At 35.1% G+C, this 21,523-nt stretch overlaps 1 protein-coding gene across 3 annotated transcripts in view; it reads left to right on the forward strand.

Annotated features, from left to right (window-relative positions):
- Positions 1–21,523, forward strand: part of NBEA (neurobeachin) — a 476,649-nt gene that overhangs the window by 210,524 nt on the left and 244,602 nt on the right. For all 3 annotated transcript variants that reach the window (XM_051608523.1, XM_051608522.1, XM_051608521.1), the window contains 2 exons: positions 3,638–3,699; positions 16,560–16,624. In XM_051608523.1, coding sequence (XP_051464483.1) covers positions 3,638–3,699; positions 16,560–16,624 — 127 coding nt within the window. The remainder of the gene's footprint in view (positions 1–3,637; positions 3,700–16,559; positions 16,625–21,523) is intronic.

Raw genomic sequence — 21,523 nt, forward strand, 5'->3', positions numbered from 1 at the left:
GTTAAGGGGCGAAGGGGGGGGAAGAGAACTGAAAGTAGATTTGTGTGCTCTCCTCGGTCAGAGAACCCATTCTTTTTCAAAGCTTGCTATTGTTTTTGTTTCTTATTATGTTAAAACTAATAACATTTTGCACACCCTAAACATCTCTACCAAATCCTACAAAATGTTAAAGGGGAAGAATAAATGCAGTGGTTAGTGTATTTGGGACTTAGGAAGCTGATCTTCATTTTTATTCATGCTACAAATTCTATCTTTGATTTTATGAAAATACATCAACTAGTCTGTGTCTTCTCTTTTATCTGTAAAATGGTAGCAGAACATTTTTTACCTCCTTTTTATTTTTATCTGTCTGCTGCAGGAAATTTAGTGTCTGTAGCAAGCCAGAAGCAGTGAGGCAATTCACTCAAGTTGGACTTCCTAGGACAGAGGATCATGCAAATTTAAAAACCAAGAGATTATTAAAATTATCATTTTCCTGGTCCAAAAGTTGAGATATGGTGATTCTTCCTTAGCTTACTCCGACAGCTTTTGATTAGGTGGCATCTTCATAAACCAGATTGCAGTCTGACAGTTTTTCCTGACAGACAGAAATGGATGTGTCCTCCATTAGGTCTGATCTGTTTTTATCATTCTCTACTATTGACTCCACAACAGCTCTGACAGTGAACTCTGAAGATTAATTGTGTTTTGTGTAACAGGAAAAAAAAAATCTTTATTTATTTCAAATTTTAACTGAATAAGCAAAAATGGGAAGAATCACAAGGGACACAAAAATAGAGCCCTTGACAGCTAAGAAGGAGGAAATGGAGCATATAATGGAGGGCACACACTTTCCCTCATATTATTTGAGTGAAAGGGGTCCCTGAAGTGGGAGTAGGAGAAGATAAGCGTGAAACTTACAACATGAAGTGGTGGCCCTGCAATGAATGCTTTACATTTCTGTATTAATTTTACTTCAAGGAACGTATGATATGAATACTTAAAAGGTGAATAAAAAGCATTTCTTTTTCTATTTCCTTCTTCCCACCCATCAAGACACATGTGATTCCCCATTTTCTGCCATGCCTAGTCCTGGTTTTGCTTATTTACAATTAGAGTGCTGCACACTTAATTTCTGCTGTACACTGAGACCTCTGTGACAGCTATTCCTTGCATCCATCTTGGACACCATGAACTTTTGTGAGGCTTTCCTATCTGCCTTTGTAATTTCACACGTGAAAAGTGCTGCAGTCTCTAAGCTATTTGTTTCTTTTTGACATGAAAATAGGACTCTTAGAATTTTTTTAGTACTACTAGTTATGAGAGGTGTTAATGACTATTATCAGTGGTTTGTTTCATCAGCAGGCAATTGCAGAGCTGGCTATAACTAATGGGTGTGCTGATGTGCTAACCAGATGTCAGTTCTGTATCCTCTTGCTTTTTATTAATTTCTGCAAAATCACTTCAATTCACCTTTTCAGTGCTAGAATGCTACATCCAAGCTTATAGTTGATTAGGTGTTATACACAGAAATTATCAAGTAATGTTCAGACAAATGGAAAAAGCTAAATTTTACGTCAGACAAATACTTTACTCAAGCCTGTAGAATCCTCAGACTGTTAACAAGTATATAAAAATTCTTATTATTGTAAATAGGAAATTGTGCACTAAGGTAATTATCTCCTTCAAATAGAGGATCCTGGTTTATTATGTATACAGCATTTGTGTCATTAGGACTAAATCATAATTGTTATCTGGATAATAACCATGAGTACTAATCCTAGCTTTGTGCCATTTTAGGCATGTTTGTCTTGTCCCACTCTCCAAACTTTTTTTCACATTGTTTGAAGGTACACACCCAGCATAAGTATCACCAACTGTATTTGAAAGTTAAGAACTTTGAATTTAGTTAATTAACAAGGAAATATTCCTTATGTATTTCTCTTTAAAGCATATATTTTGCATCAAGTTTTCTCTTCTTTTTGGAAACCTGGTGAAGATACAAAGAAATTACTACTAATGCATGAATATTTGCTATATAATTTAATTGGTTTATTTGGCATAACTGTGTATGTTGCTTATTCTGGATACCTCTAGCTTTTTGATTTAAAATCGGAAGGTAAAGACGTACAAATTTTGAAGACTGTATCATGGAAATATGTTTCTAAGAGCATTATTTTGCCTTGTTTAATACACCTGTTGTTTGCCATCTTTGATACACCTGTGGTCTGATTTTGAATCATGTTGAGCGTGTGAGAGAAAATATATTTTTTTTTAGTTTTACAGAATATGAGATGGATTCATAATAAACCAGAGAATCATTTTATATAAAATATTTTGTGTCTGTGCTACCTGCATTGGCTTACTTGTAGAGTTGAGTCTCCTGTTTGGAGTTTTTTTGTCAGCTTTCAAACACTGGAAGTAGCCTGCAGGTGATAAGTATCCCATTAATCTTTCTGATCCTCTAGCACTTGAGCATGAGAATAGCTGATCAATTACAGCAATTGTCTCCCTAAATGAGCTTTGCACATCTGCCTCTTATTTCATTAGTTAACTGTCTGCCCATATATCTGATAGAATGGAATCCTAGTGGCTTCTTACAGCTTGTTCTATGATACTATACAATAAGGATGGGGTTGTTAGCAAAATGGGCACAAAAGGGTATTTATTTGCTACCTGCAATAAATATACATGCTATTGTGTAGGAGTGCTTTGGCTCTAATCACTGTTTGTAGAAACCCACTTAGAGCACATCAGTTTGCTTTTCAGCTTCCTATCTAGTCCCTAGTTGTAAGCTTTATATTTGTGAATTAATAATTTTACAACACAATAAAAGTGTTCCCATGTCCTGAACCATCGTATCAATGTCTATATGATTTTAGATAACAGAAGGTACCATATATAGTTAGCAGTAAGGTCTGATTTCCTCCTTGTCTCTTTACAATGTATCTTTCGAATAGAGATATTATATCCTTCTCTCAGAAAGTAAATTTGCTGCAAACAAGTATTTACAATACTGGTAATGTTATTAAGTGTTGATTATTTAAATTAAGTAGAAAACCGTGAGTAACAGTTACGCTGCATAATTGAGGGTTTGTTTTAAGAAGCATGGCCTACAAACTAGGGATTATATTTTAATAAAAATAAGATTTTGTGTGAATGCCTTTTTCATTGATACTCAAGCTTTCAATTACAGGAAAAACAACTACTATATGAAAATCAAAATAATTTCTAAGCAGAGGCCTTATTCTCTACCTGTTGATATCTGATCAGTTTATTCTTAAGAAGTTACAGGATTTAGTGTTGAAAGGTTGTTTTTGTATGTTTATCATATATTAAATTGCTTTGGATTCTATAGATTGATAGTTATTTATTTAGCTAAATAGTGAAATAAGCTAAACACCAAAAAGACTCAACTGAAAAACATTCTGTCCTGAACCTTGTATAGATTATTCCATGAGATTTTTTGATGCTTTCAGAACAATTAAATATGTTTAAATCTGAAATTCTCAGAGAGTTGTGCCTGAAGCTTGTTTTAGTGAATCTCAGTGATAAAAAAATATACGTTACAGGTATTTTATGAACCTTCTGAAACCATGGAGCTATAGTGACTAAATTCCACCAATGTTTTACATTAATTTTTGACTATTTATTGTAGGTCTGGTTTGTATGAAGTCGAGTACTTCAGTGGTTGAACTTGTTATGCTGCTGTGTTCACAGGTAAGATTTTCCTTGCTTTTCATTGTATTAATTTCTTTACATAGTGCTGGGTTACTGGCAGCCTAAGAATTGTATCTTGCTCTTTGTTTCATTTCAGTTTAAGAAAATACAAATTAATCCCTTCTGGTAGCATATAATTTGTAGGATTATTTTTTCTTCTACATTCCATAGTTTCTCTGTATTCACAAGGTATTCAATTTATATTAGCATTTATTTAGTAAAAGTTTATGAATGTACATTCTGCATTTTCTTCTGTGTATTAATTCTCTTTCAAGCCAGTTCTTATTTAGAATACATAAATAGGATACTGTTGTCATAATTTTATGTTGAAATCTGTCTGTGAATTACTAATTTTTTAAAGCCTTTGTGATGACTTTGATACTTTTCATGTACATGATATGATGGATAATTTATGTAGTTGTCAGTATATAAAAAGCAGAGGTTTAGGTAGTCCTTAAGAACTGGCAGAAGCAGAGTATTTCTATTTTAAAAATGCTGCGGTTAATTATTGGTTTTTTAGCATAGCAGTAATGGCTTTCTCAGAAATCTGAACCAATACTTTCACAAGTAAAATATTCAAAACTACAATTATTAATTTTACTGTTTGGATTGTTTATATCTCAAATTTAAATTTATATGATTTTATATGATATTATTTGCTAATTTCATATATATACTCTTTTACTTTCAACTGCGAGTAGTAAGTTAATAACAAATATAGAATTTTGCTCATTCTGTAAAATACAAGAAAACTACGATGACCTAACAGATCCAAATAACAAGTTTTTACACTTCTCTAAAGACTTATTAACAGTGTTTCATTTACCAAGTCCCCCACAGATTTATAACACCAGTTAAACTCAAACCACATTAGTATATAAAATGCCTGGGTTAACTTGTTATATTTTTACCAGGAAAATAACTTGTTTGTAGCTTTACTTGAGCATTCAATGCTGCACATTGATAACATGAACCAAAATGTAATGAAAAAAAAATAAATTAGTTTATAGAGGTAATTGAAATGAAGATCTAATTCTGAGAAATCTATCTGAAAAGAATTAACATTTACAACTGATTTTGGAGGAGTGGGTTCCAACTTACCTGCTGTTTGCCAGTCCATAGGTTACATTTCTTCAAGCTGGTGTCATAAGGAAATCATTAGCTCTTGTTTTCCTTTTTTTTTTTTTTTTTTTTTTTAATCTTCCTCTTTTTTTTCTTCCTCTCTTAGCCAGGGTGGATATTGGTTAGGAAAAAGTAAAAGAAAAATACATTCCTGGCAGGAATCCTCAGTAGGGTTTGAACTTCAAACCCTCTCCAGCAGGGCACTTGAAAAATTTGTTACCTAATTGTGAAGTCCTGGGTTCCGGGAAAATTCCAAAAGATCCATTAAGGCTTTTGAGCTCTATCTTGAAGTCATGCAACTTTCCCCCCCCCCCACATCCCACCTTTTTTTTAGCAGCTTTTGAAACATTTTCTTGAGAGAAGGAATAACTTACAGTCCTTTCTTCCCTAGCCTTTGGTTTTACTGCAGTTCTCAGGAATAAAGTGGAATGTAGCATTAGGGTCTAGTGTCTTTGATGGCCTCATCATCTAATCATAGGTTTAACATTACTCATTTGCTGGCTCCAGGAATTCCTGCCATTAAGGGCCCCAGAGATGAAACTTTGCCTCAAATATTGATTGAAAGGAAGAGAAAGAAATTTAAGCTCTTTCTGCAATGCTTTTTCTTTAGACATCCCAGTAAATCTCTGTAACAAATGCAGCTAAACACATTTGTTTTATTTATTACTATTATGCATGCTATTTATTATTTAAAAATATTTGACTACTTTAAAAATAAGATTAATTTTATACACCAAATAATGTCAAAGCACCAATAATTTTCAAGTGTTGAACATTTATTCATTTTCTTCAGTGTTTGCTTGGGAGAGACGTTTTCCATCTACCCAACTACTTGGGAAAATTGCACGCTTTTAGCTTTTATACCCCGTCTGATACTTCAAGCTTATTTCTTCATCTTCTAAGTAAGGAAGCTTTTGCATCCCGATGTCCATTCATTACTAAGTACGTCAGAAGCTAATGCCGCAATGGGTGATGATGGCGGTGGTGGTGTTAAGTGTTTCCACAGGAACTGGTCAACAGGGGGCTGTAGTAATGCAAATTGCATTCTCCTCCCCTCACTTTCCTATCTCCAAGAGTATTGCTTTTTGTAAATTGCATCTCCACGGAATATTGCATTTAATCCTATAGGTGTACTAAACAATCACGTCTGTAGTTCTGTTCATCTGCAGGATCTCTTTACATTTTAAAATTCTTTGTCAAAAGAAAACATGAGGTAAACGCTATAAATATACATAAGATGGCTAGAAGAAGAAAATGGCAGAGACATAACTGTAGTAATCCAGCCTATAGCTAACAGAACTTGGAATTAGGAGTTTAGGAGATGTTGTCTGCAGCAAATGAGGTTAACTCATGTCTATTAAAAAAAGAGATAATGCTACCTCAGTTTTTCCTTATGATAAATTGTGCAATATGAACTGGAAAGACTATATAAAAAGTACTGTGGGTTTTTTAGTAACCCTAATGTATCTAGAGCTTTTCTTCCTGATATGGGTAAATCCTTCATATTCAAAATGAATGACATTTTACAGATTATGTGGGGAAGTTTGAAACTCAAAAGATGGATTACGATATTAAAAACCTTTGAAAAGTACAATTTTGTTTGCACAGAGCAGAGTAACTTTAGACATTGAAAAGGAAAGGGAAATGCAAAGTTTGTTTTCCTTTCATTTGCTACAGCAAATTAGATGCTTTTATGCTTTTTATGTTGGAAATTCCATGTTAACGACTACAGATTAGCAAGGATGTCAGAATTTTTTTTTCTTATCTGAGCTCCTGAATAAAATCAACATTGCCAGCGGCTCAAGTCCAAGGTATGGTCTAAATTTACATGAAATATCACATTACAAATGTCTGAAGGTACATGTCATGGATAATTCACTTCATATGGGCAGCCTTTTAGACTCTGAGGGATATGCAATCAAGCCTTCCCCCCAAAGGAATTTGGAGTTTCTGTGAAAAATACATTTTAAGTTTCAACGGAACTCCTGTAGGGAATAGTGCATCATTTGTGGGTTTGGGGAAGAACAAAAAGTTCTGCTCTTTGTATTTTCAGAAACTCTTGTACTGTAACTTGCTTCCCTGCACCCATTTTATTTTTTTCTTAGTATCACCTACTTCACTAGATTAAATTCAGGTTATTTTGAAGGCTTTACTTTCGTCTTATATAAACCAAGAGCATACATTCAAGTACTTGAAATATATTTTTCTACATAACTGATAATAAACACATAATGATTTTCAGTTTTCAAAAAATAGGCATTTGCATGTAGTCTGTTTTAACATAAAATGGATGAAGATGTGTTATGTTTGACAAGATCTGTGCTTGATTAGATGGTCTTTGTTCCCTCAGCCTAGTTGAGCGTGTCACAGCTGTGTTGCTGTTGGAGTGGCAGATTTCTTCAATAAACCATACAATTTTTTTAAAAATACATTAGTTTTTGCAGAATAGTTCCTTCTTACATCAGATTTAGATTTAAATTACTTTTTTTTTATTCCTTCTTTTTTTTTTTTTTTTCTAGCCAAAACACTACAATAGTTTCTGATTACTTCCAGATCTTTTGCAATTTTTTTTCTTCGGGGATACAGCTTCTGCAGAAACTGAAAGATGTTATCCCAAAGGATTTTTATCTCATGCCACTTGTATTTTTCTGTATCGTATCTATTAACAGGGAAAATTAATTTTCTTAAACAGAAAATACTATCTTAGTATTTAAGACCTCTAATGTGTAAATTGTTACGTTAGGGAAAAAATGCTACATCACTTGTGATTGCAAAATAGATGTAGAATATCTGAAAAATTTTAAGATTTTGTAGTGTTCAGTACATCATCCTGTTGATTTCCCCTCATTCCGTGTGTGAAGTTTGATCGATATTGTAATTCAGGAGCCTCCAAAGGAAATATCAAAACTAGAATGAAAACGACGAGTTTCTGAATCACTGTGTCAAGGAAAAGGATTTCTTTTAGATGCTGTCCCTTTTAAATAGGCTTTTTTTTTTTTTTTAAATTGTATGAAGAGTAAGGAAAACGATATAGATAACCAAGAAAGCTTTCCATAAAGCTGGCAATTAAAACTTCTTAGGAGATTCTCAAATAAATGAGAACACATACTCCCTTTTATTATTAGGCTGCAAATAGATTCTTTAAATTGTTTACTTTTAGAAAAAAATTAAAACTTGTAAAGCAAACACTACTGAGAGTATATCCAAAACTTGACAGACACCAATATGTAATTAATGGGTAAACTGAGCTTCTGCTAAGCCTTTCAAATGTTGGTTTACAGTGTGAGCCTCATAAATGAGTTGTGCCTGTCCACATCATCTTATCTATTAACCTGGAAACTTAGAAGCTACTTGGGCTGAATCCAGTCTGGCTCTCCATATCACAGGCAGCCATTCAATACATAATTAATCAAAAAGATTCTATGAAGGATCTGCTGCCATGCAGCACAGTCCATAAAATACTTTCCAGTGGTTCAACGCATGTAAAACACGGTAGTTGTGTACTACTATATGTAGTCTAGCAATCAAAAATATAAAGTGGCAAAATTGGGCAGAGATGGGAAGGCAAATAAGCAGCAAGAAAAAAATTGAAATTATATCAAGAAATTAATCCCACTCCAAGGAGAGGTGGAAAAACAAACAAGAAAACAAAAAACCCCAAACAGATCTGCTTTGCCAGTGCAAATTCTAAGGAAATTCTCTCTGAGGAAATGTGGTGATAGGCTTAGCTCTGAGCATGTAGGAAGACCCTATAAACAGGCACTGGAGTGATTTCAGTACTCACTAGCACATCTAAATGTGCATTGTGCCTCAGTATGGGGTGGCTCTGGGGCTTCAGAAACTGACAGCTGCCCAACACAGAAACCAAGCAAAAAAAGAAATGAGTTTCTGGTCCCTACAGCTGACCAGAAGAAGACCTGAAATATATGATTCATGTAATAAAAACACAATCTATGCTGCATGATACTAAACAGACACTATTCAAGGCTTTCCGGAAAAGTTAAAGTAGATCTTCTCCAGCTCCTCTGTACGGCACCTTCTTATCAAGCACCATCCTCACAGGTATCTTACCAGACTCCATCTTAGGACAGCTTTTTTTCTGTACTACACCATTTGTATGTCTATTTTGCATTTTAATTTTATGCATTATTAGAAACTTTTAAGTTTTCACTATCTATTTATTTGTAGTATTTTTGTATCTGTTTACTCTTGTTGTCAGTATTAGATTCAACTTTAATTATGGTTGCTGGTCTGTATTTATTCCCTCCAAAGGTCTTCCTAGAGTTCTCACACTCCTTAATTTTTTATTTTTTTTTTTATAAGTGGTAGCTTTTTCAAAGTAACTGTGATAGTAGCACACTAAAGAAGTGTTTCCTACTTGTCTTTTTGACACCAGCTGCTGTAGGAAGGCTGAAGACAAGTTAAATAATGACTGTTTCTCTTAAATCTAAAGAATAATGAACCTGGAACTCAATCTACATAGGAAATTAAGTCTTATGTAACCGCAAGGGTGACATTAAGGTTGATTATGCAAATTACTCTGAAGATGTAACTTTTTAATCTTTCTTTTTCCTAATCATGAAATAAGTTGGATCTTTTACCATTGTCCATGTTATTCTGTTTGTCCTGTTGGACTATCCACCATCTCTGTACTTGTACCAGTGCAAGTAGGAGGAGGCAATGCTGTGTATCCTATCACTGCAAAAGTCTGAATGAAAATTTGATGCAGAAGAGGACACGTAGGAACACACATGCAAACTTACAGAAACTTTGCTTCAATAATCTGTTTTTCCAGCATATCTTGAAAACATTTATCCTAACAAAGGTCTTGATCTACACTGCTTCTATCCTGCAGCTTCTTCTCTGCTAACCCCACTTTTGTACCAGTAATTATATTTATAAGACTAACTCACATAAGACTAACTCACAAACACATCTGAAAAATGTTTAGACATATGTTTCCTTGTTTAGAGAGTTAAACTGGCTGAGACCCTAATTCAAATGCCACCAGAGCTACCCAAAGGGAAGGATTCAGGTTTGCAAATCTGAGAGCGCAGAGAAAAAGTGGGGAAACGCCACTTGAATTTTCAGGGCAGCAAGCTGTAAATCCAGATCTCTGCATCTGATGGAATCACACTCTTCAGCTGCAGTTTCAGTGATCAGCTTAGGCTTCTCTCTGGCTGAGATCACACTGGCAGAGGTATCAGATCCTCTCCATGCCTAGCTTCATAGTCCTGCTTGCTCCCTTTCACCAGTACATGGAATGGTGGAAACAGTCACATCAAAATAAAAAGTAACTCTGAATAAAATAGTGATAGTTAACTGGTTATACTTCTAGAGTAGCCATGAAAGCAGTAGCTCAAATCAGGTGGCAGGTAGGATGGCTGAGGCTGTAGGAAAGAAAAGCTGACATTGTTGTAGTCAAGAAAAAAAAAAAGGAATTTTGGCATTTGATGGGAGAGAAATAAGTTAAACGAACAAACAAAAAAATCCCATAGATTGTCATACACTGGACAAAGCACTAGAAAAGTATATGAAAGTGTCAGTCATTTAGCTCCAATTTGAGGCTTTGTCATTTACCCCAGGCTCAAATTTAAGTTCAATAAATAAAGTCTTTGTAGCTGAAGTGAGTACTTTCTCTCATACTGTCATTCTCTTTGGACTATACAAAGTCCAGCAAGAGAGAAACATTTCTACTGTAGCCTTATCCATTATCAAATATGGCACAGCTTAAACATGTGCTGATTTTCTGATGCTGATTTGGGGCTTTTCACAATCGAGAACATGGTCTATACACAAATAGGTTGTTATACACATTTAGTGTCATTTCCGAAACTAGTAATGAACTCCAGTACAAGCTACCAGGGAAGTAGGTAGCTTTTTCCTTTATGTGGTCTTTTTGCTCTAGAAATTAAGTGGTTTGGTGGGGTGATGTAGTTTTTGTTTTCTTTTTTCCCTGGTGTTCCTCACTTGCTTTATAGAATTCTGGAAGTTTTCCAAAATATGATAATTCTGATTTATTTATTTATTTACTTATTCCCTAGTGCTACAGGAGTGTTAGATTATTTTCTTGCATTAATTCCTTGTCCACGTGTGGAATGTTTTCCAGTCCAGTCTCAGTCATCATCTCTTGGCCATCTGGTTCTGATAATCTGACTTTTAAATAGAAGCCATCAGTGTATTCTTTCCAACTTGCCGGGCAATTTTATTTTCTTGATTATTCTGAGATGTCTTTCCAGATCCCCATACACTCAGAAAACTACTTCTCTCTTTTGCCATTAGTAATAAGCAGGATCTCTTCTTGAATATGTTACTTATACCAGAGTCATCATGGAACTTGTGGTCCTTTCTCTTGCCTGTCCTTTTCCAAGTATTTTTGTCAAAAACTGTCAAAGAGTACATTTATTACCTATCTGAACTTCTTGTAGATTCATGGCAAAACAGGCAGGATCAGAAAACTGTAAGATTTACTTTCCCCATATCCTAACATGGCAAGGTGTTTTCCCCGACTTCTCTATTAAGTTACTGACAATTGAGAATAATCTTAAATTTGAGGAAAATACCTAGAAAGTCAGAGTCAGCTGGAACTTCTTAAAGGGCTGAAACAAGGTGCAAAAGCTCATTATTGGAGGCTATCATTATTAATATACCATAGTTTTGAAGGGATTTGCTATATATATAATGCAGACAATGTGAGGAGTATTTTTCTGTACATCAGAAAGTCTTTAATGGTGTTTTTTAGAAGACTTCAGAGTAGTTATCCACCTCTGACATCAAAGATTGGTAGAGTCATAAGTGGACTGGCTTTTAGAATTAATAGCCATACGTACCAACACATGTTATTAATAATAATTTTAGTATCTCTTAAATGAAGAACTATTTTTCCAATCAAGAAGTGAGCTCTAGAAGTTGTGGAGATGCATGCATCTTCTAATACATATCTTCTGTATGTATTAGAAGATATGCAGGATTTCCACACATGGTGAAGGTCACTATTGTATCATCTAAATAAATTTTGCCATTTCCCTAGTGTTGTTTGGATAATGTACATGTTTTTGCAATTGTAGATTTATTTTTTTTTCCTTCTAAATACCAATGAATTGTTCCTCTGGGAACGTGTGACTTTATTTCCAAGATAAATTGGGCAATTACCACTGGTGATTGGAAGGGCAATGGGTCTGTGTGTTTCCAAGAAAGGGAAAAATGAACATATTATTCTAAGTCAAGAAAGTAGAGGGAAATTGAGGCTTTAGTCTTGTGAAAGTGAAATTTAAAACTTTCTATTACCTTTGCTTTGTGTTGTTAAAGTTATATTCACATAAATAGTGCTGTGGAGGTTTCACATTCTTTTCCTTTCTGTGATTTGGCCTGCAGCCCAGTGTATTCCAATACTTGCAGATTGGCCTTCCAGGAGGATGTCGTCAGTCATTCTGCAACTTCCTTATTGTGGGAAATAGTTACTTTTAAAATGGATGACCTATCATAAAATCCTGAGATTGATCCCAAATTTTCTTGAAAGAATAGAACAAAAATACATTCTATTTCTCATCTATCAGCAGTATGTACGTGAGTGTAAGAGAAGGATTAAGGCAGTACATTTGGAGTTCTTAGATCTGATCCTCATTCCAAGCAATAATGGAAGGCTTTAAGACTCCAATGTTGTTAGATAAATTCTTCTAGAAATTATAGGGACAGCCCTATGGTCTAAAAACTATATAATAGTCTCAAAAATTTGTCAGTAATCTGCCAAAAAAATTATGAGGCTGTATCTTGAAATCAGTTTTTTTTCTGGTTTTAGCTGCTTTAATGGACATTATTTTCTGCTATAAGGAAACATTTCCTCCAATCTTGTAACAATCTTCAATCTTCCCTCTGACAGGAAGTAAAGCAAGTTATTGGTGATTTTAGAAGGTAACTTAACAACATGGAGTTCAAACCCAACCTAAATTTCATCCATGTTGAGAATTGCAACCACAATTTTATATAATTCCCTCTTCTTTCTCCTAATAAAGGGTTGCACCTGCTCAGCTCTGTATAAGACTTTTCTCCAAACTTATTCAAGAATCTAGAAAGAAGAGTCAGTATAATAGAATTTAATCTGTCTCAGTACGTTATGATTAAAATACAGTGATGGAAGAATTGAAGTCTCAACTGGGTTATTAATATCTTAGACTAGAGAATACAATAAATATTCAATATGACAAAAGGATATATACCATCTGATGAGTTTAAGACATGGAGAAGAGAGAATTTGAAAGATACAAGTGATTGGCACAGTGGCACCTGTAGTGGAAGGAGAATTGTGGGTTGATTACTACACCAGGTATCTGTTTATTCAGTGCAGTTTGTTGAGAAACTTGTAAATTGTGACACAATTTTAGACTTCCTTGCTGAAAGTGGAAAGGATGAGAGCTCTCATGTAAATTATGAGAATTACTTAGATTTTTTTAACCTTTTACTCTCATGCCAGTTTTATTCATCACCTGTCCTCTGCATGGACAATTTTGTAACAGGATTCAGTCTGAACCTTGTGTCAGGGAATGTGTACTGATGCTTTCTGGATGCAGTGATGCTCTTCAAACAATGATAGAATAGAGGAGGAGGAAGACAAGTTTAGGTGGGGGCAGAGGAGTGGTTATTGCCAGTATCCTAATAATTTTGTATGTCTTCAATAGAAGTTTGCAAAATATAAAATATTTAGAATATAGCCAGACTGTAGTTGAACTCAGTATCTGAAGTTATGTTTACTTATCATATACAAAGACAGTTTTTACATTTGTTTCAACATTAATAGTTAAAAACGAAATTTGATATCTTCATGCTGTATTCAGTGCCAAGAAGTGGTATGTATCATCATTCTTGGGCACTGTCTGTGTTAGTCTCTAAGTGTGCCTCTGTCTCCAAGTCTTTTACACCCTGCCTTGGTCTGAGAGGTGTGTTGCTGGCAGTAGCAGTCATCTCCTGTGGCCTATCAAGCAGGAACCCCAAGGGAAGAGAGGTCAACACATTTTTCTTGTACAGAAGAAATTATCTGGCACACTATTTTGTCAAATTCTTCCATTACTTCGGCGTGTATTTGGCATCAGCATTTCTGAGGCACAGAAAAGTGTCCCAGCTCTCGTTTTAAGGCCCAGAAGATTCAGGATATAAACTTCACTATTTAGAATAAAAGAACTTAGGTAACCAAATGTCTGTGTTATGATTCTACTTGCCTAGAGAGTAAATTTTCCAACCACCATCACTGCATCCATTACATTTGGTGTTTATTTTTCTGCTTCTTGCATCTTAAGGATGAGAAAGATTTTCTGTGAAATCCAAGATAATATAAACAAAATTGCTACACATTCTTTGAGCATGTAACTCCCCATCTTAATCCAGTGTTTGAACTGCATGCAGTGACCTGATTTGCCATTGCAAAGGCAAATAGAATGCTGGCATTTCAGAGTATTTCAGTTTATTTTTTGGGCCTTTCACAAAGTAACTGGAAAAAAGAAAACCTCCTTTTTTGTGAGAAAGCCTTCTCATAAGTACAGTTTTGAGATACTGAGATGATATGATTGGTGGTATCTTGGGATCATGTATCTTTTATATTAATTTATGCGTAAAACTGAGAGGAAATTGTAGTAGTCATAATGATTCCCTTATTTGTGGATTAATGGAGGGTTGGGAGTTTGCAGTATAATTTGCAGTAGCAAGTCTGTAGTGAAGCAATTCTGGTTTCTTTCTGGTCCTGTCTAATGTTTTCCACTAGTTTTTGGTAGATAGTTGGGCAGGTTTCAGGCACTTTTATCATGAGCAATTACTGCAGATAAATCAATGAGATTTTCCACCTATGTAGACAAAATAAGAGATTTGTTTGCTTCCACACCTGTATCTAATGGCTCTTTAAGTTCCTTAAATATCTCACCTAAAATATAGTTAGTATCCAGGACATCTGTACTGAGCAGGAAGATCTGACAAAAGACTTGCAAGAATCTCTTGGTCTTTTGCAGGCACAAGTAGACCCTCTGTCTCTCTTTGAAAATATAAGTAGCATGCTTTCTTCTAGCTCTCTTAGGAAGCCTTTTTGATATTTTATTTCTCTCTTTTCAATTTATTTCTTGAATTGTAGTCACACCAGTTCTGCTTTCCTGACAGCAGAATCATAGCAGCTGTGGTGCAGGAAAACATCTCCAAACCAAATATTAACAGGGGGTTTTATAATGTACAGTAAAAGGCTTCAATTTAAACAAAAGAAAATCCTACACCTCAAATATTAACTGAAGCTCAGACTTGTTCCTTAAAATGGCACTAGGTGCATATGTTTAGGCCATTTAATCCTTCCCTTACTTTGTTCTATACCAAGGTGATTTAGTGGCTTCCAAAAATTAGATCACTAGGCTTGCTTCAGTTACTGGATTTGGAAGAGAAATCAGCAGCACTGAAGAAAGGACCTTTTACAAAAATTGTTTAGCCCATAAGCTAGAGGCTTGAGTGCAGATAGTCTGTCTGCCCTAATCAGGATTCAGTAACAGGTTCAGAGAATGTTCATTATTTGAGTATTTTAGTAGCTTGCCTCTTATAAACCAATTATGAATACATGATTAGAGTTTTTGTTGTACTAAGATCCATGACTTAGCGAAATCTGTAAATTTTCATAGGATTGGTATGAAGCATCTTATTGATAAGTGAGTGGCTTTCACAACCATTCTCTGAGAAAATTTCCTTCTCTGTGCAAAGCTATGTTTCTTTGGGGTTTTTTTCCCATATCAGGAAACCAGTATTGGAAATGTCTTCCTGATTTTTTAGTCATGGAAAAAACAAAATGTAAAGCAGAATAAATAGTTCTGTAACTGTAACTCTCTCTACCCATTTTTGTCTATAAAATGAAGTCTCAGACTACAAAATTTCTCTCTGAACTGTAATCCAGCTAATTATGTACTTTGATTTTTATTTTTTTTCTGTATGATGAAAAGGAAATTTTTATTACTCCTAAAGAAAAGTTTAAAGGAATTATCCCAAAATAATTAATCTTTACTTGCTAGAGAGAGATCTTGGCCTTGCTCGATCTGAAGGACCAAAACTCTTTTGGTGTGACAGAGGCAGTGGGTTGTATGGCAAAAAGCTGTTTGTGATGCACTGAGAATTTTCTCTGAAACTTTGTGGAACATGAAGTAAGAGTTATCTTTTATTATCTATGAAGTGGTTTGAATCAGTTTTGAAAGCTTATCTTGGAAATCCATATTAATGGTAAAAGAATTTTAAAGACTTAGTTTGTAATTAGTGACTGGGTTTGTTTTCATTTATAATGGGCAAGAAACAGAGATTGAAATGAAGGAGGGATGGCTGGGATGCAGATTATTGCCTGCCCTATATGATAAAATGTACAAGCTGTCACGGTGAAACAACGTGAAGAAACTATTGCTGCTGTACTTTGTTACACTTAATATGTTTGTTGGGCAACGTTATGAATTGGAGAAACAAGATGTGTTTTCATATTCTCTAGGCAAGGAAGCTAAAGATTGCATAAGGGTGAAGCAGAAAACATGACTTCCTAAAATATATTTGAAAATCAGAATGAATTACACTTTTAAAATGATCACATCATTCTTTCGAAAAAAAGAAAAGAAAAAGAAAAAAAAGCATTACATTAAGAAGTTCAGCCTAAATTCAAGCTTCTTATGAAGTCATCAGGGTCAGCTTCAGAAATGTGGTTTAAAATCCTTGGGTTTTGATCATGTTATATTTTATCTTCTTAGGAATGGCAAAATTCTATTCAGAAGAATGCAGGACTTGCATTTATTGAGCTCATCAATGAAGGAAGGTAATTAATTTTAAAGCTTTTGAACAAGTAGTCATTTTGCATTTATTCCATTGGGTGATAATACGTCCTTACCATCTGTTCCAAAAAGATTGTGAAAAGGCCATTTTAATTGAGACTTTTGTTATATAGATACTTTATATAGTAAATATTTAATTAAAAAATGTGTAAATCCTGAAAATTTTGTTTACTGACAGAAGGAAATAGAGCTCCTATGAACTGTGTATAGGGGTGGGTTTCTTTGTGAATTGAACCACCATTTTCCAGAGCAGCAAGATTGTTTTACCCAGACAGTGCAGGAAGCCCAATCTGTAAACCCATCTGCTGCTCCATCTGTTTTAGGAGCACAGCATTCATTGTACAGATGCACTTCTCTGTGCTATCATTTCATGAGGAATTATTTTATCTAGAATTTCTGGTCCAGTTCAAGTCCTGTAAAACACACAGGACATTATGCTTGTAAGAGCTGCCTTGCTTTTGCAAATTGTTAAGATACTTTATTATTGGTCCTCAAATAATTTCAATGCTGTGCTTCTGTGCAAGGTTTGTTTACTTCCAGCAAGCAAGCTGGGCAGCAAAGGGGAACTCTGGCCTTCCTGGTCGTGGAATGCCAAAGACAAATGGAGCCACTTGTGTAATGTGTCTGACTTGGTTTTGTCCACTACATTAAATCCGTTTGAAACTAGATGTCTTACTATGTGCAGATGAAAAAAAAAAAAAAAAAAAAATATATATATAGCAAAATATCTCTTGAAGAGAAGTCATTTTGTGTGTGGTTCCACTTTTTCAACAATGGTGAGTCATTACCAAAGTAAAGTGTCAAATCTTCTCTTTACTTGAGGGTATTTTATGTCTAGCTAACCTTTCAGTGCTTAAGTCATGCATGCATTTAAAATGAAGTTTAGAAAACATCAGAGCATTGGAATATAGGAAAAAAAGTATATGGAAAACAGGAGCATGTAGCTTATTACCAAATTTTTGTTTGGTGTAAAATGCCTTAGATTCCCTGTGCACACTGAAGTTGCACTGCGACTTCGATTGCAAATTCTTGCTGTGAAGTGGCAATATGAGTTTACACCATAATAGGGCTTGCCTGATGAGGTCATGTACTGCACATTGTACAATAAATATCACATGGTAATAGGCTGAATAATTATAGTAAGCTTATGTTCTTGGATAGCAATATACAATCCCATTTTGACATTTTTTCTTAGGCAGGCTAGATGTTGTTGCACGCTCACTATTGATCAAATGCTCACTCTGAACAAATCCTACATCTGCATATTTTGAGCACTCAGGTGTTAAGATATCAATAGACCCTTTACTCCCGTCTAACAATAACTTCTCAAAACAGAAATATTTGAGAACTGCTGCTTAAATCCAATCAAAGGAATCAAAACTGCCCTTAGACATATGTTCCTCCATATACTTTTTTCAGAAGGGTGTTTCAGAACAAGTGTGTCTGCAGAACTAGAACACTCATTCTTGCAATCAGCCCATTTGTTTTTAATTTACCCTTTTGGGTATAAAGATAACAATCCTTTAACTGGAAATTGTTATAAATATTTATTCTGCTTAATAGCTAAACTTGTGAATGCAATTCATCAATCATAGCTAGAGAATGCAATTGTGCAGTTGTCAACAATTAACGAGACATAAACAGTTGATGAATGTGCAGCTGAATTAAAGTGCTCCCCAGGATAACCTGAAATTATAAACTGGATCATTTAAAGGAATCTAACAAAGGATCTTTATAATTAAAACAAAGCAGGGTTAATGGGATGTAAAATTGCATATAATCACTGTGCAATAATGATTGAATTTTAAATTATTAAAAGCAAACTGAAGACTGAGAGTATTTTGAAGGACTTTCTAGGTAAGATTTTGAGATTCCTGGGTAATAAATCATCAGATTTGAGAAAACTTTTTCTCTTGAGTGTGGAAGGAAAGGTTTCGATGTAATGCAGAGGATCATAGTTTTTAATGTTTTCAGTTAGAAGTCTACCTGTTTTAACGTATGGAAGCTATAAGGTGATTTTCTGAATACCTAACTTTCATTGTTTCTGCTTGATATAATTCAAGTGCCTTTCTGGTCTTTGACTTTATTAGAAATGTTCTGAAATAAGATATTTAAGTTTAGTTGGAGTTAAAAACCAACATCTGTATTGCTGTAACTTTAATACATTGCATTTTTATTTTAAATCAGTTAATTTACTCTGTTTCTGCTTTTTCTTGTTTAAGATAATCTTTTGTTAGAAAGGTCTGAATGATACATTGGTAGAATTCAACATACGAACACTGATACAATTTTCTAAAAATAAAAACTGTTAAAACAATTTTTAGTATAACAAAAGTATCTAACTATAGATTTAACATAATACTTTCAAGGAAAACATGAAAAGAAATTTAATTTGGAAGTGTAGATTAACACTGTCTAGAATATATCTGAAAGACGGTTACGATCTTGAATTTTATGCTTATTTTTAATCAGTCTTATGCTATGCATATGTGATGTTGAGGGTATCACACATGTCAAGAGTTTCACCGATAGCAGCTTAATTAGGGTTTTAGATTTACATTAGGATGTACTCATAAGTAGGCTTCTTCATTTAAGTGCTGGGTGCATCTGCAATGTTGGCTGTAAAAGGAGACATTAAGAGGTCTTCAGGAATGATGTGGGAGGAAGATTACAACCCATATTTAAGTGGCGTGGTGATGGATGAGGTCTGAAGAAAAGGGTGTGGGGTAACAAGAACAACATACAAGATAGAAGCACCCGTCTCAGTAAATAATGTACACAAATGCATGCAGCATGGGAGACTAGTCGTAGAAATTACTCTGTGTGCAGTCACAAAGCTATGACATCACTGGAAGGCATGAGATTCAATGGGGCAGCCTGCACTGCATCTCACAAGTGCTGCGATGAGCAGTACAAGTTCCTCGGGAAAGACAGGCAGAAAAAGCAAGGAGTAAGTGTTGCCTTCTCTGGCAAGAGAGTCCAGTCAGGGTGACATCACGGTGAGAGCTTGTTACAGACCACCCATTCAGGGTGAGAGAAAGAAAGAAGCATTCTTTAAACAATTTGAGGAAGTATCTTGATCACAAAAATTCTCATGGGAATCTTCGACCTTCCTGACATCCACTGGAAGTGCAACAAGGTGGGTTGCATGCAGTCACGATTTCGGGAGGGTGCTGGGGATGGCTTCTCGATACAGGACAAACCAAGAATGAGACACAGCTGGATTTACTTTTCACAAGCTAGCAAGAATTGCTTTTGAATGTGGTAATTAGTGGCACCTTTAGCATAGTTACCATGAAATAGTAGAGCACAAGATCCCAAGGGAAATGATGATGGAGTATAGCAGATGACAGACTTGATGAATGCCAATTTTAGCTTGTTCAGGAAACTGCTAGGTAGGATCCCATGGGATGCAGATGTGGTTCAAGGGAGCACTGGAAAGGTGGCAGGCCTTTAAGTATAGTATCATCCAAGTGCAAAAACGGGAAAGGAAGTAGATGCATCAAGAGACTACTTCCCCTCTACTCTGCTTTGGTGAGACCCCACCTGGAATACTGTGTACATTTCTGGTGCCCTCAGCACAGGAAAGACATGGAGGAGTAGGAGAGGGTCCAGAGAAGGGCCATGAAAGTGATCAAAGGTCTTGCACATATCTGCTATGAAGACAGGCTGAGAGAATTGGGACTATTCAGCCTGGAGAAGAGAAGGCTCCAAGGAGACCTTTTAGCGGTAGATATATGTTAGACATCAGGAAGAATTTCTTCACCATGAGGATATTAAGGTGCTGGAATAGGTTGCCCAAGAGGGTTGTGGAAGGCCCCTCCCTGGAGGTGTTTAAGGCCAGGTTGGATGAGACTTTGTGCAGCCTGGTCTAGTGTGAGGTGTCCCTGCTCATAGTAGGAAGGTTGGAACCTGATGATCTTTAAGGTCCCTTCCAACCTTAGCCATTTTACATAAATGCTACATTATGAATGGATGAACAATGAAATAGAAAATTGCCTATATAATGGGGTTCCAAATGTTGTGGTTAATTGGCTGTCCTCTACCTTGATGCTTTTGACAAGTGGAGATTCTCAGAGGTCTGTCCTGCCTAAGAGATGGGTGTTACAGATCATTATCCATTAGTCTTTCAGAATTGGAATACTATCCTCATCTTCCATTTCTTTCCCCTTTATGTTTTAACGATGCTCACCTCTTTAAAGAGATGACCATGTCTTTTTATTTAAAATAATTTCCTTGTTTTGTTTTTTTTTTTTTACAGAATTTCATCATTTTAGATATCAAAAGTAGTCTAATCATAATATAAATTTGTGGATACATAAGACTATATTTCATCTCAGATATGAAATTTTTATCTTTGTTTCTGTAATTTCAGCTCTGTACCTAAGTCTGCTTTCTGCCTTTAGCCATGAAAATACGTACCTTTGCATATCCATCTACCTGGACCTCCAAGCATACTTAAAATTCACAGGAGGCCTTTTTCTTTTAAGCTTTGTTTTGTTGAGAGGTTTTACTAATTTCCTGGAAAGAGTAGCAGAATGTTTAAATAGACTGGAAATTTGTGTTTGTTTAAATTTAGATGAATTGCTGATTAAATCCTGAAAGGAGACTAATAAAGATCTACATTTTTTCCATGTTACCTCAACTAGGATTGTTGGGTAACTGCAGCAAATTTGCTTTTGGACATCCTCTGGTGCAGTTTGGCAGTCATGATATGTTTGGTTTGTGGTAAATGAGCTCATGGTCATTATTCACTGTCTCCACTACTTAAATATTCAGGCCCTGTGTTAAAAGGTATATCTGTGATGCTGTTTGCCTTATTTGATTTATGACATGCATTTACAGTTGGATCCCTAGATAGGCCTAGAAGAACTCATTTAGTA

This window comes from Apus apus, chromosome 1 (assembly GCF_020740795.1).
Source record: "Apus apus isolate bApuApu2 chromosome 1, bApuApu2.pri.cur, whole genome shotgun sequence".
NCBI classification, from domain to species: Eukaryota; Metazoa; Chordata; class Aves; order Apodiformes; family Apodidae; genus Apus; species Apus apus.